Source organism: Indicator indicator, chromosome 22, assembly GCF_027791375.1.
Source record: "Indicator indicator isolate 239-I01 chromosome 22, UM_Iind_1.1, whole genome shotgun sequence".
NCBI lineage: Eukaryota > Metazoa > Chordata > Aves > Piciformes > Indicatoridae > Indicator > Indicator indicator.
In genome coordinates, this window is record NC_072031.1 from 5,380,102 (window position 1) to 5,407,614 (window position 27,513).

Here is a 27,513-nt window from a genome sequence, read left to right on the forward strand (position 1 = left end):
CCCAGACCCTTTTTCCCATCCCCGTCATGCTGCAGGGACAGGCAGCTGGAAAATGGCCACCTGGTGCCACTGCTTATCAGTGGTGCTGGGCAGCCAGTAGCGGAGGGCCACGAGCCCCAGGGGACTGGCACCACCCGCCCTGGGGCCCTTATCTGCGTCCTCTCCCCTGGGCACCAGCTTTGGCACCAGCACCATGCGGGGCTGCGGGGCCCGGGTGGTTTGGCTGCTTGTGCTGTCGCTGGCATGGCTGTGCCCAGCACTGGGGGTTGAGGAGAAAGATAGGGAGGTGGTGGCCGAGGAGGAGGAGGAGGAGGAAGTGCTCTCCGATGAGTTGGAGGAGGAGGATGATGTCCTGGTGCTCCACGAGCACAACTTTGCTCGTGCCCTGAGTGAGCATCGGCTGTTGCTGGTGGAGTTCTGTAAGTGTCCCACTGCGGGCAGGGGCATGGGCAGGGGTGTACGTGGGGGTGGGCAGGGGCTTGGTTGCACAAATGGGACACAGGATGGGGGAGTGGGCAGGGGCAAGGCTGCAAGGCAGAGGGGCAAGGTCACAGGGCATGGCATGGGCAAGGTCAAGGGGCTGGAGACAGGGACATTCAGCAGGGACACAGGCAGAGGATGTGGGACATGGGGCACAGACACACAGAGGGGGTGTGAGCCATGGGCTCTGGTGCAGGCCACCTGGGCAGGAGCACAAGCTGGCTCTCAACAGGCTCAAGCAGCCATTATGTGCCTCATTAACCTGCCAAGCCCACCCTGGCTACCTGGGATACCCCAAAGCTGTCCTGGGGCTGGCCCTACCACCAATGCTGCACCCTGCCCACAGACGCACCATGGTGTGGGCACTGCCAGCGGCTGGCCCCCAACTTTGCCCAGGCAGCCACCACACTGAGGAATGAGTCCAACCTGGTGCGGCTGGGCAAGGTGGATGCCACGGCACAGACAGCCCTGGCCAGCGAGTTTGGAATCACCTCCTACCCTACGCTCAAGCTCTTCCGTGACGGCAACCGCACCAACCCTGTGGACTACACTGGTAGGGCTGTGGCATTCCATGATGGAGACACTATGCGGGGTGCTGGGGTGGGCTGGAGCATGAGGGCAGGTGGCAGGGGTGATGGTAAGGGAGGGTGGTAACGTCTTGATGGGAGTACAGGGTGGTGGTAGTGGCAGGTGACAGCACGGCCATGGTGCACGGGGTGATGGAAGACAGTGCCACAATGGTGATGGTGGGTGGGTGGTCAGGGGCTGATGGCTCCTGGTGGGGTTGGCAGCCTGGTGGCTGGGGTGATGGTGGGGGCCCCTGTCTGGGTGGCAGGCCGCATGGACGCCCAGGGCATCGTGCGCTGGATGCAGCGTCGGGCCGGCCCCAGCGCCACGCTGCTGCAGGACACCGACACCACTGCCGCCTTCGTCAGCTCCCAGGACTTGGTGGTCGTTGGCTTCTTCAAGGTGGGCTGGGGCTGGGTGGGGGCTGGACTGTGGCCATGGTGGTGTCTGTGGCTGCTCACGGTGTGGCTGTGCAGGACCTGGGGGGTGAAGCAGCCCAGGTGTTTCTTGAGGTGGCCAGCGAGATGGTGGACATACCCTTCGGCATGGCTGCGGAGGAGCAGCTCTTCCAGGAGTACGGGCTGTCGGACGACACTGTCTGCCTCTTCAAGAAGGTGAGGAGGTGGCAGGTGGGTGCCAGGGGCAGCCTGGCCTTCCTCCAGCCCTCACTGGCCCCCACCCTGGCAGTTCGACGAGGGACGGACAGACTTCCCTGTGGACCCGACCCGGGGAATGGACGCTGCGGAGCTGACCCAGCTGCTCCGTATCCACAGCATGAAGCTGGTGATGGAGTTCAGCAGTGAGGTACAGCCTGTTCTTGCCCACATTTCCATCTCTGTGACAGCCATGGCTCTCCTGCCCCAACACTCCTCCTCCTCCTACCCAGACCTCCAACCAGATCTTTGGTGTCAAGATCCCCCACCACATGATACTCTTCCTCAACAAGTCATCATCAGACCAGCTGGCATTGCAGGATGGATTCGGGGCAGCTGCTGGCACCTTCCGGGGCAAGGTGATGAGGTCTCATGGCAGGGACATGGGGAGGTGGCCAAAGAGCAACACAGCCTCAGTGTCACTTGTCCCCTGCCCAGGTGCTCTTCGTGGTGGTAGACGTGACTGGATATGGTGCTGAAGTCCTCCCCTTCTTTGGCATGACGCCAGCTGATGCCCCCACCCTGCGCCTGGTCAAGATGGAGAACAATCGCAAGTACCAGATGGAGCAGGACTCCTTCTCGGACACTGCCATACGAAGCTTTGTCCAGGCGGTGCTGGATGGCAAAGTGAAGGTGAGGGATGCAGCACCGTGCCAGGAGCACCCAGCATGCTTCCCTGTGGACTGTTAACTCTGAAGCCTAACTATGGCAGCTGTGCAGGGAACACCATCCCCTACTTGCTGAAGCTTCTGCTGCCAGGCCTGAGGATTTGGAGCGGTTGTTATGGGAAGGAGGCAGGCAGAAGACCTCTGATGTGGAGACACACAGAGCTGGGATGGTGGCAGGGGGCAAGGGGTGGTCCAAAAGGTAGCAAAGGAGCAGCCCTGGCTGCATGCTGAGGGCCCCTTGCCCCAGCCTGCACTGTGCCACAATGGGCCCCAGCACTGCTCAGCCTGGGTTGTGGCCATCCTGGCTGTCCCCACAGCCCCACCTGATGAGTGCGGAGCCCCCCGAGGACTGGGACAAGAGGCCTGTGAAAGTCCTGGTGGGGAAGACCTTCGAGCAGGTGGCTTTTGATGAGACCAAGAACGTCTTTGTCAAGTTCTGTAAGTGTGGGTCTGCCTGTGGGCCTCCCTGAGCTCTGCCAAGAGGCTCAGACCCCTCCTGCTGCAGCCCCCAGTGCTGCTGCAGCCCCCAGCGCTGCCACAGCCCCCAGCACTGTCACTGGCCCGTGCCCAGGGGACTCCATGCGATGATACTGGCAGAGCCCCAGTCCCCTGGCTCATACCTCAGCACTGTGCCCGTCCCACAGATGCGCCGTGGTGCTCCCACTGCCAGGCGATGGCAGCTGCCTGGGAGGAGCTGGGTGAGCGCTACAAGGACCACGAGGACATATCGCTGAGCTGGACTCTACAGCCAACGAGCTGGAGAACATCACCATCAGTGGCTTCCCCACCCTCCACTACTTCCCTGCAGGGCCAGGCAGGAAGGTAGGTGGGGGCACTTGTGGGGCCAGCCTGGCTCTGGCAGCACCAGGGGGACAGGATTACCTCTCATCTCCCTTCTATCCTGCTGCTCCAGATGGTTGAGTACAAGAGTGCCAGAGATGTGGAGACCTTCTCCAAGTTCCTGGAAAATGGAGGGACACTGCCTGAGGAGCCACTGGTGGTGAGTGACATTCCCCAACCTGAGGGCCAGGGACTCCCACCCACCCCAGTGCACTCCCAGACCCCGCTGGGTAAGGGGACAGATCTTGCAGGATGGGGGCAGGCAGGGAGGGTGTGAGTCCATCCTTGTCTCACTGCTGCCTTCTCCAGGTGTCCAAAAGCCCTGAGAACAGCACTGGGGAGCCAAGCACACTGGTGGTGGATGAATCCCGGGATGAGCTCTGAACCCTGCCCTGCTGGATGAATCCCGGGATGAGCTCCAAGCCCTGCCCTGCTGGATGAATCCCGGGATGAGCTCCGAGCCCTGCCCTGCTGGATGAATCCTGGGATGAGCTCTGAGCCCTGCCCTTCTTGCTGTGATAAACGACCTGGAAAAGGTGCAGGCTCTGGTCTGTCTGCAGCTCCACAGCACCACGAGGTGCACATCTTGGGGAGGTACCCACGCGTCTTAGGGACACAGCAGGGATAAGGATGGGCAGAGCCTGCAAAACGCCAGAGCAGGTTGGCCCTGGGCACCCATGGAGGGTTTTTTGCCAGGGGTCTTCTGCTCATCCACACAGCCCTGTGATGACATGGGGTGGTTGAGGCTGCAGAGGACAAAGCCCTTGGGGGAGCCTACTAGTCTCCATACTGGGCCTTGTGCAGAGCTGCCAGGGTGCAGGCGATGTGGGACCAGCTGGGGTCTCTTCTTTGTGGCCCAAAGGCAGCCCTCCCATCCCAGGCCACAATCACATCCCAGCCCCAGGGATCACATTATCCCAGTATGGTGAGGGTTGGAAGGGACCTCTGGAGATCATCCAGTTCAACCGCCTCCTGCTAAAGCAGGGGCACCCACAGCAGCTTGCTCAGGAAGCTCTCCAGAGAAAGAGACTCCACAACCTCTCTGGGCAGCCTCCTTCAGCACCCTTACACCAAAGAAGTTTCTCCTCAGGTTCAGATGGAATCTCCTGGGTTCCAGTTTGTGCTCACTGCCTCTTGCCCTGTTTCTGGACACCACTGAGAGGAGTCTGGCCACAGCCTCTTGCCCCCCCCACACTTTAACTCTTGCTGAGCATTGATCAGATCCCCTCTGGCTACTCTTCTCCAGGCTAAACAGCCCCATGGCTCTCAGCCTTTCCTCCTCAGGGAGATGCTACAGACCCCTCAGCATCTTTGTAGCCACTACTAGACTCTCTCCAGTATTTCCCAGTCTCTCTTGAACTGGGGAGCCCAGACCTAGACTCATTACTCAAGCTGTGGCCTCCCTAGAACAGACTAGACAGGGAGAACCTCTGTTTACCTGCTGGCTGATCGCACAGGGAAAGCAAGATGACTCCAACACAGGGCTCCACATTATCCTCTTAGGCATGGTTCACAGTCCCTGGGACCCTACAATGTCCCCTCCAAACCCTGGCATCATCCCTCTCCCTTGGGCCTGCTGCTCCCAGACCCAGGCCAATTCCTCCTCAGGTAGTGTGTTGGTCTCCTGGAACCAGGATCTGCTTGGCCACTCCTCCAGGGAGCTCTCAGCTTCCCCAGCCCCACCCTGTGCCCATGTCCCTCACCTGCCCTGCCCCGGGGACCCAGGTGATGGCTGTGCAGGGAAGGAAGCAAACAGCAGGGGCAGGGAGCTGGGCTTTTATTTCCTTTATCCAAGTACCTCTGAGACATTCATTCTACAAGGGCAGCACAGAGAGCGCAGAGCTGATGGCGCTGGTGGCCGCTGGACATATTTACAGGAGACCCCTGCAGAAAAAGAGGGAGAGGGAAATCCCAGGCACGTTCACAGCTTCACCAGCACCACACCCTCGGGAAACAGGGCTGAGAAACGCTTGGAACACCGGCCCCGGGTGGAGAACCACTCCTGGCCAGGCTGGGCTGCCCGAGGGGAGCAGGCAAGTCACAGTCCTGTGTCTGGAAGGCACTGGGTGACGTTTACCACAGGCGGTGCCCCTGGGTCCCTGGCAGCTCTAGTGTGCCACTGAGAACAGCACCAGGCAGGGTGAGCACTGCCATGAAGTCCCTTGGCTTTGGTGGCTGCCCTGGTTGCTGTGGGTGGGCAAGGGCTGGTCTCTGAAGGAGGTGGCACAGGGCAGGGCTAGGGAACAGGCAGGGCTGATGGTGGCAGTGGGAGCACCAGCACAGCTCCCAGCTTTCTTGTGTCTGAGTAAGCCCAGGAGGATTCCCAGGGCACTGGCTGTTGCATGGGGTGCCCTGGCTGTACACATCTGGGGTACACAGATTGGCATCAAGAACTCTCATTGCACTTGGCAGCAAGGCTGAAGTGCCGTTGTGCTGCCCTCTTTGAGACACAAAAGATGACAGAAGACACAGGACTCATAAAAGACACTTTCCCCCCCTCAGCTTTAGTGTCTAAGCAGGTCCTGTCCCTTTTATGTTTCTCCTAAGAGTCCCCTGACCAAAAAGCTGGAGCTCAGCACCAGGGGTCTGGGCACACCTGGGCAAGGGGCTGTGGAGGCGAGAAGCAACTGGCGGTGCGGTACCTGCAGGTTAGACACTGACATAAGAGCACTGTGACATGGGAAATATTCTCCTTTTATTACAATATATCAAAAATATGCAGCTTTAGTAAACAAGGTCATATTACACTTTCTAATGCACTGTACAATGCTACATTACACTTAAATTCGGCATGGAGAGGGAGCTCAGGCTCCCACCAGCAGCTCCCTCAGGTGAGACGACGTCCACCAGCAGCTGGGAGCTTGCCCAGGTCCGTGCCAGAGCAGAGCAGGCTGCTGCCCTCTGTCCTGGGCTCGCCCAGTGCCTGCCAGCAGCAGCGCTGCCAGCATCTGCGCCAGGCCCTCTCCTCCGGGTCCCAGAGTCTTTCACAGTCCTGTCCTCATGCCTTGGCAGCTCTAGAGCTTAGTCAATCTTCTCCACCTTGCCGATGATCTTCTCTTCGAAGATGGGCAGGATGGTGTCATCCTCCCGCACCTCCTCGAACACCACGCCGCAGTCAAACTCGTCGCTCACTTTCTTAAAGTAATACCTGAAGCCCAGGAACGTGGGGGCAGAGAGGAGAAAGAGCAGAGTAGGTGAGTGGTCACAGAAGCACCACAGGCCCCAAAGCCAAGTATTGCCCTTCCAAACCCCTGAGCTTCTAGTGGATGTGGAGCAGCTCCCTCAGACACGGAGGCATCTGGGGTCCCACCTTTGCCCCTGCCCTCATCCACTGAAAAAAACAGTGATCAGGATGTGTGCAGGCATGTTCAGGAACTCCAGCCCCAAATCCAAGCCCACCCAGAGCTCTCTCAAAAGTGGCTGAAGGCACCCATGCTGGTTGAGCATTTCTAGGCAGGCTTTCCCAGGGCAGCTCCTACTTGGAAAGGAGACTTGGACAGCTATGCACCTCATGCCTGGCCATGCTGGGACTCCAGGAGGACTCAGCCTTCCTGTCCTCACTGGAGGAAAGTTTGGGAGGGGACAAAACAGCTTTGGAAACTAGAGTGCTCCTTACAGCATCACTGAGCACTGGCTGATGCTTCTCATCAGCCCAGGACCTCACAAGGCCTTGCAGGGCAGCTCAGCAGCTTCTGTTGGAAGGTGCAAATCATGCTGCAAGACAAAACCCAACCTGCCCTGTCCCTGTAACCTGCCTCTTCAAGAGCTTTGGCTGTACTGTCACAGCCCTGCTGCAGCATACCCAACTGGAGCCCTCTTGGAAGGTTGTCAGGACCTTCAAGAGCCCCTGACCTACCTCCATCGCCTCCAGGCCTTGGTGGGGGCACCACCACTGATTCCTGGCAGCGGCATCTGCCAGGGGTCTGCTGGCACCACAGCCCAGGCAGGGACAGCCCTTACCTGTAGTTCCCTTTCTTAGTCAGCAGCTCCTTGAACTGTCCCAGCGTCACCACGCGCCCCTTGACAAGGGTGCGGTAGGGGATGGGCTCCCCACAGAAGTAGTAGGCGACCACAATGTTCTCACACGGCTGGGATGTGCCACTGCCTGGCCTCTTCTGGGGCTTCAACCTGTTGTTCCAAAACACAAGTGACCTGCTGAGTATCAGCCCAGCTGGCAGTACGGGCAGAGCCTGGGTGGAGATGTCCAGTTAGCATGTAAGGCCCTCAGGAGCAACCTTTGCTCTGCCCACCAGCTCCCTTGGCATGGAGCTGCACACTGAGACTGGGGAAGGAGTAAATGGCACTTGGAAAGGCTGGATGGGGCCAGACTGCTGCTGCAAGGAAGGTGCAGGTTCTACCTCAGCTCCTTTGGGCTGAAGAAACCTGTCCCCAGGCTTTGAGAGGGCATGGTCCTCCCTTGGGGAGTCATTGGGAAGCTCCAGGCACTGCAGAGCATCCCGAGCCCACACCAGCAGACCTTGGTCAGTATCAGCACCTTCCTGGAGCACACCAAGCAGGCAGGGCTGGATGCATGCCTGGGGACACCACCACTCAGACCACTCAGGATTACTGCTGCTGTGGCCAAAATAGCTCAGCACAGCTTCTGCTGACCCACACCTGCAAGGCTGTGTGGACAGGGCTGCTCCTGCTCCCCACAACGGAGGTTGGAGGGGGCCAAGCTCACAGCAGGATGCACCCTGGAGGCTTTGGGGCCCATCCCATCCATGCCGAGTGACAAGGCAGCTGCCAATCCCCAAACCTCAGTGACTTCCAAGCTCCTGTGCTCTCCTGGCTGGGGAGGTTGCTCTGGTCTCTTGCTACGTGGTGCCATCACTATACTGAAGGTGTCAGCCTGGTCCTGACCCTAACTCAGCAGCAGACAAAAGCAGCAAGAACCAAGCTTGGGGTGCTTTGCCCTTCTGTGCAGCCTCTCCTCTGGGGTGCTGTAAACACTGCACAAACACAGGAGCAGCCTACACAAACTGCTACCCTGGCATGTGTGGTCCAAGCCAGAGGCAACCTCTTCTTCAAAGGCACGTAAAACAAAATTGGCAGCTTTAAAATAATATTTAAAAAGCAGGCTGGGTAAAAAATAGAGGATTTTGTATTTACACGGCTGGAAAGTTGCTACAAACCCCAGAGTTTGCCAGGCAATGAGGTAATCTTGGAAGTGACTCTGGCCCTAACCTTTCAACAGTGGCTGGCAGGCAGAGCACCTTTTGAAGGGCATGTCCACATACATGTGGGTACTGCAGAGCAGACAAAGTCTTCTCCCCTCTTTCCAAAGGCAGGAGAGGTCTAAAGTTCAACTGAACGACCTTCCTGGTGCCTGCTCTGCCTGGGAGACCTTTGGAGAAGATGCAGAGACAAGGGTCTGCTCCTGGTGCCAGGGGAACTCTCAGAGCCTCTCCCATGCCCGTATCAAAGCACAGGATGCCCTTTAGCTAGAAAAACATGAGGAATTGAGTCATCCTTGGAAGGAAAAAAATGAGGCATTTAAAGGAAAAATGGGTCATAAATTCAGGCAAATTCTGTGAACCCTGCAAGCCAGAAGTTAATTGAAGGGGTTTGGAAAACCCGAGAGGCCCAGAGCAGCTCTCAATCTGCTAGACACAAGTCGTGACTAAGGAGAGCTGCTGTGTGCCTGGGGACGTGGGGACACAACTACGTGCCCTGTGCAGGCACCACAGCCTCTTCCCTCAGGGCTGCCTTTGCCTGGGAGATGCAGAGGCCATCCCCAAGGTCTGTCAGGCTAGAAGCTAGAGGGGGACTGTGCTGGTGGCTGGAAGCCTTCCTCCCCCTCCTCCTGACATGTCATTGATCCCTGAAAGGCCATTTCTGAATGTGCTCAGCCCAGCTCCAGTGCTCACCTCTTTCCAGAGCAGAGATGTGCCCCAAAATGATGCCCAAAGTGACAGAACCATAGAATTTTTTGGTTGGAAAAGACCTCCAAAATCATGGAGTCCAACCCTTACCCCAGCACTGCCAGGTCACCACTAAGCCATGGCCCTCAGCACCACATCTCCACAGCTTTGAGATCCCTCCAGGGATGGGGACTCCACCACTGCCCTGGGCAGATTGGGCCAGGCCTTGACAATCCTTTTGGGGAAGAAATTGCTCCTCATGGCCAACCTAAAGCTCCCCTGGGGCAATTTGAGGCCACTTCCTCTTGTCCTGTCACTTGTCCTTTGGAGAAGAGACTGAACCCCACCAAAACTGCCCCAAATAACTCCTAAAAGTAGAAGGTTTGCAGAGCTGGGCTAAGGCCAGCCCCACCGCTTTGGGTGTCCCTGTGTTTGCCATCAGTCACAGCAGGGTCAGATGGAGCTGTGCAGCAGGAGCAGGACACAGACAGCCCAGCCACAGCCATTGATGCCCAGCAGGCTGAGCACAGCTGCTGAATGTAGAAGCACTGAAAATGTCATTTTGCAAGAGCTCCTCTAGGGAGAATGAGACAACACATCCCCGCTGCCGTCACCGCCAGGAGATCTCTTGAGACCATGGCTTACCCAGCAGGACACCAGATCGTCTCTGAGCCCTGCCTCATTAGACCTTCCACCTGCACCCATCTCCTGGGTGACAGCACGACCCCAGAAACACAGCCAGGTGCCACCACCCTGCCCCTGCTGAGATCACCTCCCTTTGCTGCATCTGCCACAAGCACAAACTGCGAGGCACTGGCAGTACTCCTCTGACTGCACCTGCTGACCACTCCTCATTTCTTCACCATGTAACCCTGTGGTGCTGTGACAGAGAAGATAAGTCTGGGTTACAGCACCAATCCCACCTCACTGTGATGAGGTGAAGCACCCAACTCAGCCCGGGGGCTGGAGAGCCTTGGAAAGCCTGAAATGCATCCAATTTCAGAAGGTGTCCCAGCCACCAGCACTGCTCCTCTTCAAGGCTTGGCCCAACCCAATGAATTCCAAACTGAGATGTGCTCATGTTCTGCTTGGAAAGCTCTTTTCTCTGCAAAGCTGATGCTAATCACCCCATTCAGCTGCAAACACAAGTGAATGGTGACACTGAGCTACAGCAAATGTCTCAAAACCTGTCTGTGCATGGAAGGAATCTGCTGGTTACTGGGACACCAGTGCTGGAACGGCAGGTTATTCAGCACCAGACACTTAATCCTGCAATACCTGCAAGATCTGAGATCCATGTCCCTCCAAATACCATGGAACAGGCAGGGAAAGGCTTCTTCTGCAATGCAGTGTAAGTGCTGGGACAACAGGCACTGGAGCTGCAGGGCAGTGGTGGGGAGGGAGTGGGGCTGCTGGGCCCCCAGGCAGGGCAGTGGGCAGTTATGTGGAGAAGGGCACTGCTGGTGAGCCAGGTAACCATGCTGGCAAGGTCAGCTTGGCCATGCCAAGCTGGCACAGTGTTCTCTCCTCCCACAGACAGCCCAAGCTGGCGCCTCAAGGACAGCCCTGGGCTCACCTCCACCTCCCCGCCGCAGGCTCTGAGCTTCCCCAAGGCTGCTGACAAACCTGGGGCACTGGCTCCCATTTCCCAGAGCTTGTCACAGCTCCTGACTGAAAAAAATCACAGATGGTGTTTCCATGTCAGCTCCCCCCTCTGCCTCTGCTCTCTAAAGAGTCATTGGGTCTATTTTCAGGCAGGCTCCTGTGCTAACCATGGCAGGAGCTCTCTAGCTCAGGCATGCTTCAGCTGGAGCACCCAATTCTACCAAAATCCAGCAGAGAGATTCCAACACCCAGGGTACCTTTGGCTCCCTGGGGGTCACTGCATCCATTCTTGCCTTCTGCTGGACCTGGGCACATTTGCTTTTCATGAGCAGTTCCCTTTCAAAGAAGGTGGCTCCCTGGTTTTCCCTGCATGGGGTAGGCCTGAGGGATCCCTTCTCAGCAGGAGAAGAGGCAGGCCTCATAAAGAGCTGGGATTGCTCAGGCTGTCTGCATAGCATTCAGCACAGCGCTCACAAAACACACCTCATTACCATTAGAGCATTAATTGCATGTACACACAGCCCAGGGTGGTGTTTCCAAAGTGTGCACCTGCACCCAGGCATTTCTGGGGAAGGTGCATGAATTTAGTAGGACTATGAACGACCCTACTAATAAACCTCATCCAATTACACCCACTGGAAGGCAGATCAAATAAACCTGCCTTAACCTGAGGACGGGAGAGCCTTCTCATTACCTGGCTTTCAGTCAGTGCTCTGCTATAAATATGCAGAAGTCTGCCACATGGTCACTGCAAGCAAAAATAATTGGAGCTTGACAATTACAAGAGCTCCTTCTTGAAATTACAGGGGTGGTTCTAAGAGTCAGGCTGCAAAGTTTCAAGTTTTCAGAAGACAGCTATAAAGCTGTGAAAGGTTTTTAATGGCCAGAGTGCTTTTAGCTGTTAACAGTAATTATCTGGCACTTCAAACAGGCTTTTCATCTGAGAGCTCTATGTGCCCTGCAAATAATGTTTCCTGCAAGAAAACCCAGGAGCAGGAGCGCTGCAACAGGCACTTAGCTGAGTCACAGACCAGGATACAGCCACGCAGCAGGACTGCAGGGCACTGCTCTCACCCAGTGCCACCAGCAGCCTTTGCTGGAAGCCTGCAGGAGATGTAGATAAAGAGCCAATACAGCTGCTGCTGCTGCATTTAACTCTACTCCTGCACCAACCCCTGAGGTCATTGGGAATGAGCAGAGTCAGTGAGTACCAGGGAGAGAGCTCTCCCATGCCATGTCCTTCTAGATTTGCTCCCTTTGCCCAGTTCCTCCTCAAGCTTTCAGCAGCCCCTTTCCCACCCTTCCAGGAGCATTTCCAGCCTCTCCACCCACAAACCACAAATCCCTCAAAGCGAGTTTTGGCATCAGCACCACCATATCAGAGGCACAATTCTCTCATCCCTGCATGTGAGTCCATCCAGCTGGTGTTGGGAGCTGGAGACCAGAGCAGAGGACATGGATGTGAGCTCCAGCTGTGCACCTTCAGGGCAGTCTCCCTGCTCCCTCCCATCACAGACACCACTGCTGTACCTTTGCTTAGGAGGGAGTTTTCCAGCCCTTTTTTCCTCCTCCTCCAACCTCCTTCGAGCTTCTTCCAGCTGGGTGAGAGGGTTGGGGGCTGGGTTGGGCGGCATGGTAGGATCCTGGATGAAGGGGTGAGAAGGTTGGACGACGTTCCGGAGCTGGGCACTGACCCAGGGATGCACTGCCACAGGTCGCTCAATGGAGAGAGGTCTGCCCACGTCATGGGACAGCTGCTTCTTAGCACCTGAAGAGCTGCACACAGAGACAAAGGTTTGACACGGACTGCAGAGCTGCTCTGCACAGGCACAAAGTCTCCTAGATGGACCTACTGCTTCTGCAGCTGGACATGGGCACCACTGGGAGAGGGGAGCATCATCCACCTCTAGAGGTGATTTCAGGACAAGTCCTGAGACATCAGTGAGTGACCTAATCCTGACACAAAGCCCACAGGCCTCCTTAAGTGTTCTCCCCAAGTGCACAGTGCTTCAAATAAAACCACCAAGAGGCAGCTGCCCTGTTTGGGACACTCCGCCAGAAGGTGCTCTGCCATGTGCTGATGACACAGGCTGGGAGCCTCTCCATGAGCTGCTGATTGGCATCTCCAGGGAAAGAGATGTTGCAGGGATGTGCTCCTCCTTCCCCAGCTCCAGCAGCACAACCTGCTGCCTGACTTCACACTGCCCATGGCCCTGGCACTCAGTCCCAGCTCACCCTGGTCTCTACTGTCCAGCAAGAGAAGACCTCACTAGCAGTTTCAGCACTCAGCCACTAGCACAGCTGTGTCAGGGGGGATTAGACCCCAGATCCCTCTCAGCACCATGCAGCAAGCACCAGCTTATGCCAGAGACACAACAATGCCTGAGGGTTGGTGTCTGAAGATCTGTCTGACTCCAGAGAGGTTCCTGAGACAGCCATGTGCTTTGCTCCACTCTAGGCAGGCAAGGCCATCCCAGAGGATGCTCCACTCAGCAGCTCTGAACTGTGCTCAGCTGGTTACTCAGTGCAGCAGGTCCTACATTTCTACCAGCACTTTGCAGGCTCCCAGGCATTTACCCACAGCAAAAGGTTAAAGCAAACCCACTGCCTGCCTACTGTGTGCTGCTTCAGTCACCTCAGAACCACAGTGGCAACTTGTGAGTCTTTTGGGGCTGTGACCTCCCTCCTGTGGCCACAAGTCATCCTTCAGCAAAAACAGCCCTTATAGGGCAATCTTAAGTCTCCAAAGGGTCTCAAACCCCTGGGCCTAGTGGATTCTTGTCTTCCTAGGGTCTCCAGAACCAGGCAGACCACTGGCAGAGGGTGCAATACAACAGTATGAAGACCCCTTACCCTGCCAGCCCTTACCCGTGGTTTGTTTTCTTATGCCTGCTGATCTCCTTCTCTCCTTCTATGATCCACTGAAGGATCTTCTGGTTTCTCTCCACGTCTTCAGGAGATCCTGGCATCTCATAGTTGGCACCATCACTTTTCCCTGAATCAGTCTTCTTACCATTTCTTTTGGAGAGCAGACTGGCCTTCCCACTGCAAGGACAAAGCTTGAGACATTAGCACTACCTGAGCCAACCCCCTGCAGCCCTCAGCACAGGACGGACATCTCTTGTCTCCAGGCAGTCAGCCCTGCAGATGTGGTCCTGGCTTCCTTCTGCAGCCCCCAGCTCTACCATAGCTTGAACCAGCTGTGCATGGTTGAGGTTAAAAGCAAGACTGGCTAGTCCTAGGCACAGCAGGTTCATCCAGCCAGCCACGTGCAGGGGATCTCTCCTCCGGCCAAGTGAGCCACAACAACGTGGCAAAAAGCCCAGCAGATCTGCCACATGAAGGGTTGTGTCAAACCCTTTGCTCAGAGCATGAAGTTCCTCCTGGTGCTGCAATCCATCAGACCTGAACCCTTCTCATCACCCCCAGACTCACTGATAGTCCAGATTGATGATGTGCCGCACCCAGCAATCACTTCTCACCCCCATCTGAACCGAGGCTTCCCACCACGGTGGAAGATCACATCCTGGGGAGAGGGCTGACTTCAGGCTGTGAGAAGCCCAGGCACCTCAAAACCCATGGCCAGACAGACACCAGGCAGTAGCCAACATTCTGGCTATGCTTAGGGTTGTAGCCAAGGCTCCTACAGAACCCCCATGCATGCCAATGTGCCCAGCTGGGCAGCCCCATGCTCAGGTGGCCACACAGAATCCACCCATGCTGGCCTGTCAGTACCACAGCCTGTGATTTCATGGGACCTGCACCACCCTCATCACCTGCCTTACTCCCCAGGTCCTCCTTCCTTCTGCTTCTGCACAGGAAAAAGAACTTTAACAGCACAGAGCAGTCACAGCCCCTCAGGCAGCTTTGCTGGGAACAAAAGCCTGGAGAGGAGTTGCTGAAGATCTACAAAGGCAGGGCAAGCTGACAACTCCCCTGTTTCCCCTCCATGAGGACAGCAGGTATCAGATGAAATTCTCCAGCAGCAGTGCAAACAAGAAGAAAGCCTTTTTGCACAGGTTGGAACCACCCTGCAGCTGTGGGGCGCTGGGGGACAGCAGCTCAGCTGGGCTCAGCAAGGAGCCTCTTGTCTGACAAACCAGACTGTTCAGATGGCAACACTTGTCTTGTGACACTCTGACCTGGGCACTGCCAGGACCTGGGAGTTTGTGCCAGGGAGAGGACAGCTCCGAAAGTGCTTCTTACAACCCCCTTAACCATGTGCTGTAGCTGGTGCTGCAGAGAAGTCCTGGGTCTAGATGAGACCTTGGGTTGACCCAGCAGGGCCATGCTCATGCTCTGTCAAAACAACAACCCCTTGCCACAGAAGCAGGGCAGATGTAGGTGCTTCTTCCTCCCTGCAGAGCAGTTTGCTATGGCTGCCTCTGCACTCTGCCTCCCACTCCAGAAACCTGGTCCTGCCCACTGCAGCCCCAGCCCCCTGCCTTCACTAAACATCCCACCCCTGGCACTCTGCAAAGCATCGCCCCAGACCCACAGCCTCGGGGAACACAACTCTCTCCTGCACCTGCTCCATCACCATCCTCATCCTGGGCAATCCTGAGCTCTGCTCTCACCTTTGCAGTCATCCAGTAACAGGACTAGCAAAGTCCACAGCAGAGGAGCTTTGTCCTCTGGACATGCCCCTCTGGCATGGAGGGGATGGAGGAATTCAAACAGACAAAAGCCCATAAGGCAGCCAAGTGCCTTTTCTAGGCAGAGAGTCCCTACCCTGGTGAATGTCCCCTAGGGCCAGGATGCCATGGCAGCACTGCAGTGTCCATCACATTGTCAGGAAGAGAAAGGAACCTTTCTGGTGAATGGGTTAGGCCTCAGAACAGGCAGGGCAACTTTTGTCCTCTCAGAGACACCTTAGGAGAGCAGCTGCTGTTGCCCAGGACACAGCCTTATGCTTACAGCAACTCCTGCTGCATGGCGAAGAGCAGTGAGAGGCCCTTAAGCCATGTTCACGAGAAAACATGGTTCAACCACCACAGCCCATTTGTGACAGAGCTCCCTAGAGAAGCCAGGGCTCTGGGGCTCCTGTGGGGTGTTGCCTCAACTCACCTGTAGCCTAAGGAGTCCATGGGGCCAGGGGCCATGCCCAAGCTGTCAGTGTAGTTCCGTGCCTTGGTTGCATAGTTGTGTGGATCGACGTTCCAGGCAAAGCTGCTCTGCACCCGCTGCGTGGCCTCGGCCTCGATCTGCTCTTTTGGCTTCATCCCACTGTGGTGATGGATGTGGTGGTAGATGTGTTTGTGGTGGTATAAGTTAGCTGCATCCAGTTTCATTCCTGATTTGGTTGCGTGCTTGCCGTGCCCCGGAGGGACGGTGCCCAGTGTCCCTGCCAGCTTCCCCAGGTGGCCGCTCTCGGGGGACCGCGGCTTAGGAGAGTGGCGGCCGGGCCCGGGGGACTGGCAGCCTGGTGTCTTCATCACACGCTGCACGTGCTCATCCAGGATGCTCTCGGGGTTCTCCTCGTGGGCATCCCTCATTTGCATCCCAGCACAGCCCATCTCAGAGTAACGAGGAGCAAAGTGATGAAAGGCTTGGGCAGAAGGCATCTTGTGGCTAATGACTGAGGGCCCAGAAGAGACATCTGCATCCTCACCCTCCTCTTCCTGCAAGGCAGCAAAAAGGGCAATCAGAGAATGGCAGTGGGGTGCTGGAAGGGGTCCCTAGTCTCACCTGCTTGCAGCAGGGCTGTTGCCAACTCTTGAAGGGGTCCAGCCTGACTCCATCCAGCCAGATCTTGAGCATTTTCAAGATGTGGATCCACACTGATCCTCTGGAGACCTGTCCCAGATTGTGCCACCCTCCTCTGGAAAACTTCCTAATGCTCAACCTGACTGTGTGCAGTTCCAGCTGTGGCTGTCACCTTGCTGCCACCAAGCAGTGCTGCTTAGGTCTCTGTACCTGCCTTCTGAGCTACCATTAACAAAGGTCTCCCAAAGAGACTGAGGCAACCTCTGAAGTGCAGCCCACACATCACAACCAGCATTCACAGATGCAGCTTCTTCTGCTAAATGTCACAACTCAGCTGGACATGTGAGCAAGCAGAACCTCATGAGAAAGCTCCCCAAGCCCTGGAAGGTGGCTCTGTAACAACCACCAGCAGAAACAACTTACTGCACTGTACCTGTAGCCCCTTACCAGCCTTTGGCAAGGCACCATTGCAAAGTTCATCAAAGCCCAAAGATGCAGGAAATGTGGCAAAACACTTTTTGAGTCAGGTGAGACCAGGGGGGGGTCCCCACCCCAATGACAGTTCCCAAAGCACAACAAACAGTGGGCCTGGACCGGGAGGGAGCAACTGAAGGTCAACAGCAGCAGAAAGAGTTTTGAAAATAAAACACTGATTTCTTCTGGGCATGCTAAGGCGGGAGGGAGCCACTTCATGCAGATAAAGGAAGGGGCTGGAACTTGCTCTGGTAGCTCACAAGTGTCCAGGACATGCTGTCAGCAACTCTGAAGTCCTTGCCAGGATAAACAAAACTCCTCCACGCTGACAGGCACAGTTTTGATGCTGACAAATTCCTTTACACTCCAACATAAACTCAGATCTTTATGAAGTTTCTTTATTGGATTCCTACTTTTTTTAATTACATAAGCAGGATTCCAGTGAGTCCTTTAATCCTGCTGCTCTCCTCCTTTGGCACAGTAAAGAACTCAGCTGCAGTGGAGTACCCCTGCCAGATAAATGCATCTGCTAGAAAACACCGAGTGCCACCAGCTCTGCCTGGCGGGTGTCCTCATCCATCACTGCTAACCAGCTTCAAAGCCTCAGCTGCCAACCACAGAGCAGGAAAGCAAATAACAGACTTCCTCCCAGTGTCACTCCTGGGGGCTCAAACCTCAACAGGGGACAATGCCAGGCTTTGAAAGTGCCACAGGCGTGGGTGCCGCACGCCTGGGGAGGTGACACGATGCCCATGTCTGGAAGGGACACACCACTCTCTAACAAATTGCTTTGAAGAACTTCAGAGCCACCTTTCATCTCCAGCCACAGCACTGCAGGCTGCCAAGCACTGTCCCTGGGCACCTAGCACAGGGACAAGAAAGACGAGGCGTGTGCTGACTAAATCCCTGCTATGGGGTAAGCTCTTATTAGCAGTTTACAAAAACCTAATGATGTGCCTCAGCCCCTGGGAGCCTTTTAGGGCTGGTTCTCCTATTTTCTGGAAAACTCTTGGGTTTGAACACCAACTGATGTTCAGGGCAAGATCTGACTCTGGCACACACCTCTAAGGACTGGCAGCATGTCCCTTCTGCTTGCAGCCCAGAGCCCTGGCTCTGCTCTCACACCACAGCAGGGTGGCATAGGATTGACAACCCAGGGTGGTCCAGCAAATGGGTGACTGGGACTTGGGAAAGCCTCTGGCTGCCTGCAACTCTATTTTGCCAGTAACTTGGATTTGGTACTTCGCCCTGCAGCAAGACTGAGATCAGGGTGGGCGAAGGAAGGAGAGGGGTGCATTGGTTTGTCTTGGCTCAGCTCATCTGTGTCACTGAGCAGGAGATCTGAACCCCTCTGCCCACCCAGCACCCTCACCCTACCCACAGCTGGCACAGGCAGAACAACAGAAGACAAAACAAGGATAGATCCAAGTAGGCACAAGCAGGAGGTCGTAACACCAAAGAAATCCGCAGGGCTGGGGTGCAGCTTCCTCCAATAGCTCAACTTCCCTGGCCACAGGAGTGGTATGGGCTGCAGATCCACATCTGGGCATCTTCTCAGGGTGAGCTGGGCAAAGCCTGGCAGCCCCGGGTGCCATAACCACTAGATGGTGCTTTGTTGACACAGCATCACCAGAAACCTCCCCCATCCCCTCCCGGGGTCAGCTGCAGTCAGAGCAGTGCGGGTTCAACTCTGCCGACTGCCTGCTGAGCTATTTTTGCTCTCCAGCAAGGTCGGGGGTGCCCTGCCCTTTGAATTAGGAGGCTGAGATCTGCACTGATGAGCTGCAGGCATGAGACACCTCACTGTCCTGCTCTGCCTTCTCCTAGTGCCACTCATCAGACTGTTACTGGTTGGTAGAGCAGCATAACTCACCCAACCCTGAGTGCTTTGTGATCATCATGCAAATGATTCATTCCCTCTCTGGTTTGATATTCAAATAGTGACAATCTCAGCCCTGGCTTTGCTTCTCTGGCCTTATTTTCAATGTGCTCAGCTCAGACAAAGACAGAGTGATCTGTGGGATCACATAGTGAGCTATGTGATCTCATACTGAGCTGTGTGATTCAATACTGATCTGTATGATCTGATATTGAAGCTTCCATGCATGGACATGAGGCTGAGGTGGCTCCAAAAGTAATAAAGGAACACAGATATCCTCTAATCCTCCCCCAAGCTGCTCAGAATAATTAATGAATTCAGAGTTTGGTTTCCCTGAAGCCCAGAAATCTTCCAGTCTTTTCAGTCAAAGGCATTTGGCTTCCAATCAGATGCCTCTTCTCCATGTTACTGCATGATGTGGCTTTGAAAAGCAACCTGCAGGCAGCTCAGCATGTGGGAGAGAAATTCTTTTTTCCTAGCTTTTACTAAATATTTCCAGCCTCTCTGCTAAGCTGCTAACTGCTGAGTGTGACTAAGGTTGGTGCTTTTCCCTCTGCTGCTGTTCAGTGAGCCATGTGGACCCAGGAAGAAGTCACCCTTTAGTCCTGGTGTTCAAGTCCTAGAAAAAAGCCCTGTGATTCCTCAGGATTCAGGCTCTCCTCTGGCTGACAGCACCAGCTCCAGCACCTGAAGTGCTGACCTAAAAAAGCTACAATTGCTTACTCTGAGCTTTTCCTGAAAGGCCAATGCCAGATGCCAGCCAGTCAGTGAAACACATTCTGCAGACAGCAGAGAGGTTTCACAGAGAGCATTAGTGGGAGTCCTGGGCTTAAAAATAGATTAAGTCACATAAAAATGTGTTCAAACAAACCTAAGATTTATTCTATGGTCTGTAGGTATTTACTGATTTTATGCTATCACTCCTGGCAGCCTCTTCAAGGAGGCAGAGGACTGGGATAATGTTGTCTGGGACAGGTTGGGGCTGCAATGGAGGCACAGGAGGAGGAGGAGAAGTCCTCTAGGGCTGTGGTAGCAGAGAATGCTGCTGGTTACATCAGCTTTATCCAGAGAGCACCAGGTAACAAGACAGGACAACAGAGCCACTCCAGAGCAATAGGAATCTAAGCACAAACCAGCACTTCACTGGCAGGGAACTTGCTGGACAAGCCCTGGAGCTGGAGGGAGCCTTCCAGATCTTTCTGCCATCCTCACCTCTCTGCATTTGAAAAGCAGACCTGATTTAAGGCTAATACCACAACCTCCAGCTCTGTTTAAAGAGCTTCTAGATGAATATTTACAAACACTCCAGTGGGGCTGGAGGGTCTGCCCTGAGTCCCTGTGGCTCAGCTGTGCTGGAAGCACAGAGCTAAGCAGGACAGGTGCCAACACCTCTGCTTTAAGGAGTGCTGCAGGATACTGAGCACAGAGCCTTTGCCTCAGGGCCACAGAAGCTACCAGCTGCAGGGACTCACCTGTTCATCACAGAGGGTGACACTGTAGTGTCCCTTGAAAACTCTCTGTAGCCCCAGCACGAGATGTGCAGGTACCCAGAAGCTGCAGCATCTTATAAGAAAAGATTGGGTGTGACTATGTCTCACCTGGGTAATTCTAGATGATGCTGGTGGAGCACTGGACCAGGCTGCCCAGAGAGGTGGTGGAGTGTCCATCTCTGGAGTCATTCAAAACCCACCTGGACACTGCCCTGTGCAACTTGCTCTGGGAGGGGGGTTGGACTGGATGACCTCCAGAGGTCCCTTCCAACTCCTATCATCTTTGACTCTGTGTGACCAAGACCTCATTCTCTGTTTTGGAGCTTGTTGTGGAGCTGAAGGCCTCATGCTTGCCTTAGTTTATCTAGCAAGGCCTTGAGCTGTGAAGGGCCCCAGTGGTACCAGGGCTCCCAGTGGTACCAGGGCTCCCAGTGGGCACAGCTTGCTGAGCTTCTCCAGCCACCCATGTGGAGTCAGCCTGCTTCTCTGCCCAGGAAATGGTGTTTGGATTCCACACCTGATCAGTTCCACCTTTTCTAGGGCTGTGCTAGGCACTGATGGGCAGAACCCTTTGGGCTGAGGTAAAAACAGCCTGCTAGACACCTTCAAGTATAACATCACCTGTCACCTGGTTATCATCTGTGGGGGAAACTGAGACCACAGGAAACCTTAAAGGGGAAGGAGAACTCCTGTTACAAGGTCCCCATGCTTGCATGGAAGAAATTGCTCAGGAGAGTGAGGGTGCCAGAAAAGAGGATGGAGAGCATCCACAGCCCTTGACTGGTGGCAGAAGTGGGCACTGCTCTGCCACAGCTGGTATCGCAAAGCAGGGAGATCACAGAGCCCTGCATGGATGGGGAACAGCACTGTGGATGCTTTTGGGGCAACAGGAGCCTCTAGAAGTCCCCATGCAAGTGATGAGCATGGCTGTTGAAGCAGGGAAGTGGTCACCCCACTTGCTTCCACAGCAGGAGAAGCTGCCCGTGGCACACAGCAGGCAGACACCCCGGCTGGCAGAGGAGGTGAGGAGGTCACTGACCGCTCGAACGCGTTTGAGGCGCTCCTCCAGCTTCTCCTCCGCCTCGCGCTCCCTCTGCACCTCCTCCAGGCGGTTGATCAGCTCTGCAGCAAACTTCTCTGGCTCCACGTGGATGTCCTTTGGCATTCGGTATGTCCGCTGCGGGGAGAGCACACAGGGGTCAGCAAAGGGGCAGGGCCAGTTGCAGCCTCACCTAGAGGCTTCACTGACTGGGCAGAGCCAGGGCAGCTGGCAGGGCCAGGCTGGCAGACACAGAGCTGCAGCTGGAAGCTGAGCCACCCCCACGAGCTCCCCAGCTGGCACCAGCTCTGCACATCACCACCAAGGAAAGGTTTCAGATGAGATCTTTTGGCATCAAACCCCACTTTGGGGGGACTGTGCTTGCTTTGCTCCCATAGAGGCAACAGGAGTATCTGGGCCTCAAAGGGTGGAAAGAGGACGCCCAGACAAACCTCTCCAAGTCAGGTGTGTAGTAGAGATGTTGTCACTTTGAGGGAGGACTCACACACACCTACTCACCTTAGTTACTCCAGTTGGGTCAGTCTGTGCTGGGGAATCTCTGGAAGCATCACCAGAGAATCCCAGAGTCCCAGCACAGTGAGGGTTTGGAAGGAACCTCTGGAGACAGAGTCCAAACCCCCTGCCAAAGCAGGATCACCTAGGGCAGGTCACACAGGAATGCATACAGAAGGGTTTTGAAAGTCTCCAGAGAAGGAGACTTCACAACCTGTCTGGGAAGGTTCTTCTGAAAGACCCAAGCGGGCCAAAGAATTCTGTGTTGGGAAATAACAACACGAGGCTGATGAACACTGCAGAAGGTTTGATGCTTCCAGGATTCCTGATGGCTGATGTTCTGATCAGCAATGAAAGGGAGATGGCAGGCCAAAGAAGACAAGAGAGAAGACCTTTGGGACCCCAAAGTGCCCCAGATAAATGCATTCCCCTGTCATGTTTTCAAACCACAAATGGTGTTTCTGTACCAGAGACAGTAGCGGCAGCTCACAGAGAGCTGAATTTCAGCATCCACCTCAGCAGCACACAGTGCTTAGTGAGGAGCCTGTTGCTGCAAGGTGTAAGGACAACAGCACCAAGTGGCTGTGGGGGAAATTCTGAGCAGCTTCCCAACTCAAAGCCACAGAAATCTCCTCTAGCTGTACTTAGCCAGCAGCACGAGTCCAGGGCTCCTCCTGCACACTCCTCACACAGCACAGCAGAGAGGTAACTCCAAACCTTCTGTTCCACCCAAGATTACTATAGAAGCCACCTTGCAGCTTCCTTAATTGTGGGGCAAGAAAGAAGAGCTACAGCAAGAACATCCAAAGTGGCTTCTTTATGCAATTAAACAAATCAAACAAGGAGTCCCATGTCATAATACTGGAGAATTTGCTGGGAAAAAAGGAGCATCTCCCATCCTCTCCTGGGAATGGATGAATGCCTGAGCCAGGATAAATACAGACCATAGAATCGTTTGGGTTGGAAGGGACCTTCAAGATCATCTACTTCCAACACCCCTGCCATGGGCAGGGACACCTCCACTAGACCAGCTTGCTCAACTTGGCCTTGAACAGCTCCAGGGAGGGGCATCCACGACCTCCCTGGGCAACCTGTTCCAGTATCTCACCACCCTCACTCTAAAGAATTTCTTCCTAATCTCCAGGCTCAATCTCCCCTCTTCCAGCTGAAACCCATTGTCCCTCGTCCTAGCACTACAAACCCTTATAAAAACTCCCTCCCCAACTCTCTTGTAGCTCCCTTCAGGTACCGCATGGCTGCTCTAAGGTCTCCCCACAGCTGCCTTTTCTCCAGGCTGAACAGACTGAGCTCCCTCAGCCTGTTCTCATCAAGATTATCAAGTCCAACCATTGCTAGGTCACCACTGAACCAAGTCCCTAACCACCTGCACTCTCTGGGCTTTTGCCCTTCCTTCCTTGGTGCTCCAAAAGATTCTGCTCAGGTCCAAGAAAGAGATGGCAAACCACATGAAAAACAGCCCTGACTGGCTGGGTAATGGGCTCCTGCCAGACGCACATACAAAGGTCTCACTGCTGCTAGGCCTTCACCCACTGCATTCCTGGGCACAGCGCCATCTCCCCAAACACAGCTTAGAGCACTGGGGAGCTTGTGAGTTTGGAAGGTGCAGAACACAGCCATCCACGTGCCAAATGGACAGCAGGACATCCTGCATGGCCAGTCCATGCCTGCCTTGTGTGGGGGCAGCACGGCCGGCAGCAGGCTCCTGCGTGCACACTGTCACTAGCAGTCCTGGCTGCTAAAAGTGAGAGAAGTTCCTCCAGAGCTTTGCCTAACAGCCCACTTGCAGGGCCATGCCATTAGGTCTCTAAACGACCCCTGAGGTGACTTTTTGTAAGTAGGAGGCTCTCTGCTATCGCCAGCAGAATCTGCCAGGCGTTCTGCAAGCGCTGTCAGAATGCACTCTGGCTGCACTGCCTAGACAGGGGTCCATAAAGACTTTCGCTCAGAGGCTGCAGCTGAGTCATGCTGCACAATTTGAAGCCTGCTGACACCACAACAGGGACTGCTCCAGCCATGGGCTGTGAGGCAGCCTCATCCTGGGTTGCAGGAAGCACCACGTGCAGGAGCATCGCACAGCTCCTTGCTAACCAGGGCTGCTCAACTCAGCGAGCGTGCAGAGAGAGGTGGGTTTAGGAGACTGGCTGTGCAGCGCTTCACACTGCTGTTGTCACAACACCTTGGCTAATTACCTGCTCCCTGCTCGGCTGATTGATAAGCGAGGGTACAGCAGTGCCTCTCTGAAGTTGATGCCAATTCTGTGTCAGTAATTGGCTGGCAGGAGGTGCCAGAGTGTCTGAACTAAACTTTTATTCCCTGGAGAAGGACTAGAACTAACTCTGCTCCTCAGCCCTCCACTCCCATACAAACAGGCATCGAGATGCCTTTTTCCCTGGGACTAAAAAATTACAGCACAGAACCTAATGGGAACAGTGGCTGCTTCACAGAAAAATCTTTGTGAAGCATTTGTGTGTAGTTTAAGAGGAATATGTAATTCTAAAAGGCTGTGGAGATAAGTAGGAGAATATAAAAATTTATAAGCAGCAGGTGGCCAATTTAAACCTCTTTTTTTTTCCACCCTCCTCTTTTTAAACTGGTTTCCAAAAAAGGTTGATAAAATTTAATGCTAAGTAAAACTAATTAGCCTGCAAGGAACTGCTGCTGCAATGACACTTATACAGTGCAACAAAAGAAGTGTTTGGCAGATGGAAGTTGGTTAAAGCAGAGCTCACTATACATATTTAATGCTCCCCACTCTGAGTTGCTAACCTGCAGTTCAGCCATGCACTGCCAGTGCACACAATCCACAGAAAGCCACCATTATTTTTATCCAAAGAGGTAAAGCCACTGACAAGCTTTGAAGTCAGAGAATATTCACTCAGTAGTTCCCCACTGTTGGGGAACAGCAACAACAACAAGAATAAGAAATAATAAAGGCCAAAGCTTTCAGACTGCAACCCTAACAAAGCCACGCTTACAGTAAAGCCAGCATCCAGCACAATCAAAAGGCAACCGGCAGCCTTTCAACAGCAGCCACACTGTGAAAGGAGAGGTGACTGAGCAAGGATGGCCAGGGAACGTCCACAGCCAGGCTTTCATTGTCAAGCCAGAGATCAAAGCACAGGAGACCCTCTTAAATCTCAGGAAAATAATCTAATTTAAAAGGCGAAACAAAGAGTGGTGGTCTGGGGGGGTGTGTGTGTTGTTTAAATCAGATTAAAACGAGGCTGCATTTCTGCCGCTGCTGTGCTGCTTTGAGCTGCAGGATGAAAACAGCTGTGGTGAGTCTGAAGGCACTTCTGCTAAAAGCAGATGGAGGGTTTTTTTTCCCCTCCTTATTTGATCTGTGCTGGAGTCCAGCTGTCCAAAGGAGAGAGAAGCACCTTTATTCCCTGCTAGACATTAAATGTCACCTGTAACTTCATACAAACAGCAAAGACTAACAGGCAGAGCTGCAGATGGTGCTGTAGAGCTCAAGTGGTTGTGCTCATCTCCCAGAAGCTGTTTGCTGACCTGGAGCAACTGGGGAGACAGCATCAGACAAATGAAACACTCACACCTGCACCTGCTTTGCTCTCCTGCCTCATGTCCCCAGGCAGGCTTTGCTGAGCCCTAGAGGACAGGTTCTGCCTCCCTTTGGCTGCCTGCTCAGGACAGTTGCCCTTCTCCCCAGGTGACCTTGCCTGAGAGCTTCATCAGCCTCCATGTCCAATCGCCTACTGCACCTTCCACAAACACCTCCAGCTCACCCCAGGACACATAACCTGCTCTCAGGAAGACGCCAGCCAGTGTTTTCCTTCTCCTCCAGGAGAAAGCACCAGCTACTGCCTGAGCAGTGAAGAAAAGCAACACGTTTTGGGCACACCTGGCTGATGAGCCTGGCAGAAGCCTACCAAGCTCTTTCTTATCAGGGTGGATCTTGGTCTTAAAACATCCCCACCTGAATACAAGGATGGGTTAAACTGCAGCAGAGCTCTCTATGCTGGAGAGCTGACGTGTTTTGCATATCTGCCTCTGGGGAAGGGGAGAGTGCTACTTACAGGAATGTGAGGTAGTGGCACTCGTCCGTTTGCTTTGGCACTTTCTTGCATCTCTCGGCGATGCTGCTTGCGGAGCCGGTACGGAGGGATCCCATCTCTGCCAGAAGAAAACAACAACAACATGTCCTGCTTTAGTGCCTCTCACTGACACACAGCATTGGGTTAAGCCTTGCTGCTGCAGAGCAGCAGATAGGAAACTCCTTGATGTTTGAGGCTTTGCATGCCCAGGGAGGGTGCAGCAGAGCAAGAGGAACCTTCATGGCACTGGTGCTCATCCAAGGTCCCTCCACCAGCAGCACTCCAGTATGGGGTGCCAGAGAGGCTTACACAGCATCTGCCAGGGGCAGGACTCCTGTGACTGCTGCCCTGGGAGAAGGACTTGGACCACATCCTGGTACCTTTTATAGTGGGGTGCTTCCTATAAAAGAGCACACAGTGAACCACTGGGCAGCCCAGGTGGAGGAGTGGGAGCTCAGTGAGCATCTCTGAGGGGAGCTCGCCTGGGGAACAAGGTATCTATTTGTAAGAGTGTGACAGCTCTTCAAATGGCTTATCAAAGGGAAGGCTCTGCTGCTCTTAAGATGATCTCTAGCTCAGTCAGAAATGATGAGCTTGATACTGGAGTTCCTGTGTGGAAGAACCTAGCCCTCTGCCCAGATGAGACTGGACAAGGTTAGGGAGTGAAGTTATGGGCAGCATGACCCAAGTCAGCCAGCTCTGGTCAGGTTTTTGGGCTTACTGCAAGAGCTGGTGACTGAAGTCTCTGCAGTGGGAGGGACAATGGTAGCAATAATCCTTGGTCTGACTGACTGGGAGCCAGGTCCCTGACTGCCATGAGCTGAGGGATGGTGCAGAGCTGCTCTGCTGAGTGCGTCTGCAAAGATGGGCACTGGGTGCATGTGGGTCCCAGTGACAGGGGTCAGAGGCACCAGGATTCACTCAGAACCCCTGATGGCATCTCTGGCCGAGTATGACTTCAGGCCAAGCAAGGAAATGCATTTCTGTTCTCAGCATCTGGTCACCTTGCTGACCACCCTGGTGGCACCTGGGGATGAGGAGAGAGTGAGGGAAGCAGAGCTCAGTCACGAGGTAAGGAGGTGACCCCATGTCCTGGTGACACAGGGTGATTGTGAGAAAAATCAGCCACTGCAGAGCCAAATGGCAGCCTGGAGCTTGGCACTTTGGGACTCTCCTAGTTTATTTTGCAAATTTCCCCAGGGCAGCACAAGTCACCACTGGGCAATGCTGCAGAGACACGTGGAGGCGACCAGAGGGCTTAGGCTTAGGTTTGGCTGAAGCACCAAATCACTTCCACACACCCCTGCTGTGTCCTTCCCTGAGTAGTGCAAAGAGCCCATCCCAGCACATCTCACAATCACAAGATGTTTGCACAAGCCAAATGCACTTCGCACCCTCTCCCCAACTGCCAGGCACAGCTGCTCCTTGCAGAACAACCCCCAAACTGTTCCACCTTGTTTTGAAAGCCATTTGGCAAAGGAAACATCACTCACTGCAGCATTTTGCCTGCAACCCACCCCAGTTCCAGGCACTAGCCTGTGAGGGGATAGTCACCACCAGCTCTTTATCCCATTCCCACCATGCCTGCTGCTCCCTGGAAATGTGGGTGCAGGTGGAACCATCACCAAATGACATCAGAAGAATGCAGTTTCATGCAGT

General features: G+C 54.6%; 2 protein-coding genes across 3 annotated transcripts in view; one reads left to right on the plus strand and one right to left on the minus strand.

Annotated features, from left to right (window-relative positions):
• Positions 1-193: 193 nt before the first annotated feature.
• On the plus strand, positions 194-3,592 carry PDIA2 (protein disulfide isomerase family A member 2). The gene is given in 12 exon segments (XM_054391281.1): positions 194-419; positions 827-1,033; positions 1,316-1,449; positions 1,524-1,661; positions 1,735-1,851; positions 1,934-2,059; positions 2,139-2,333; positions 2,686-2,806; positions 3,013-3,090; positions 3,093-3,190; positions 3,282-3,368; positions 3,518-3,592. Coding segments are annotated over 12 exon segments (1,602 nt in total).
• Positions 3,593-6,188: 2,596 nt separating this feature from the next.
• Positions 6,189-27,513, minus strand: part of AXIN1 (axin 1) — a 64,990-nt gene continuing 43,665 nt past the window's right edge. Inside the window, exons 3-10 of one of the 2 annotated variants that reach the window (XM_054391070.1) lie at positions 25,837-25,933; positions 21,266-21,403; positions 15,745-16,298; positions 13,546-13,722; positions 12,208-12,453; positions 9,910-9,912; positions 7,169-7,336; positions 6,189-6,356 (exon numbers count right to left, since the gene is read on the minus strand). In XM_054391070.1, coding sequence (XP_054247045.1) covers positions 6,230-6,356; positions 7,169-7,336; positions 9,910-9,912; positions 12,208-12,453; positions 13,546-13,722; positions 15,745-16,298; positions 21,266-21,403; positions 25,837-25,933 — 1,510 coding nt within the window. In that variant the 3' untranslated portion in view covers positions 6,189-6,229. The remainder of the gene's footprint in view (positions 6,357-7,168; positions 7,337-9,909; positions 9,913-12,207; positions 12,454-13,545; positions 13,723-15,744; positions 16,299-21,265; positions 21,404-25,836; positions 25,934-27,513) is intronic. The other variant, XM_054391069.1, reaches the window with a different exon arrangement.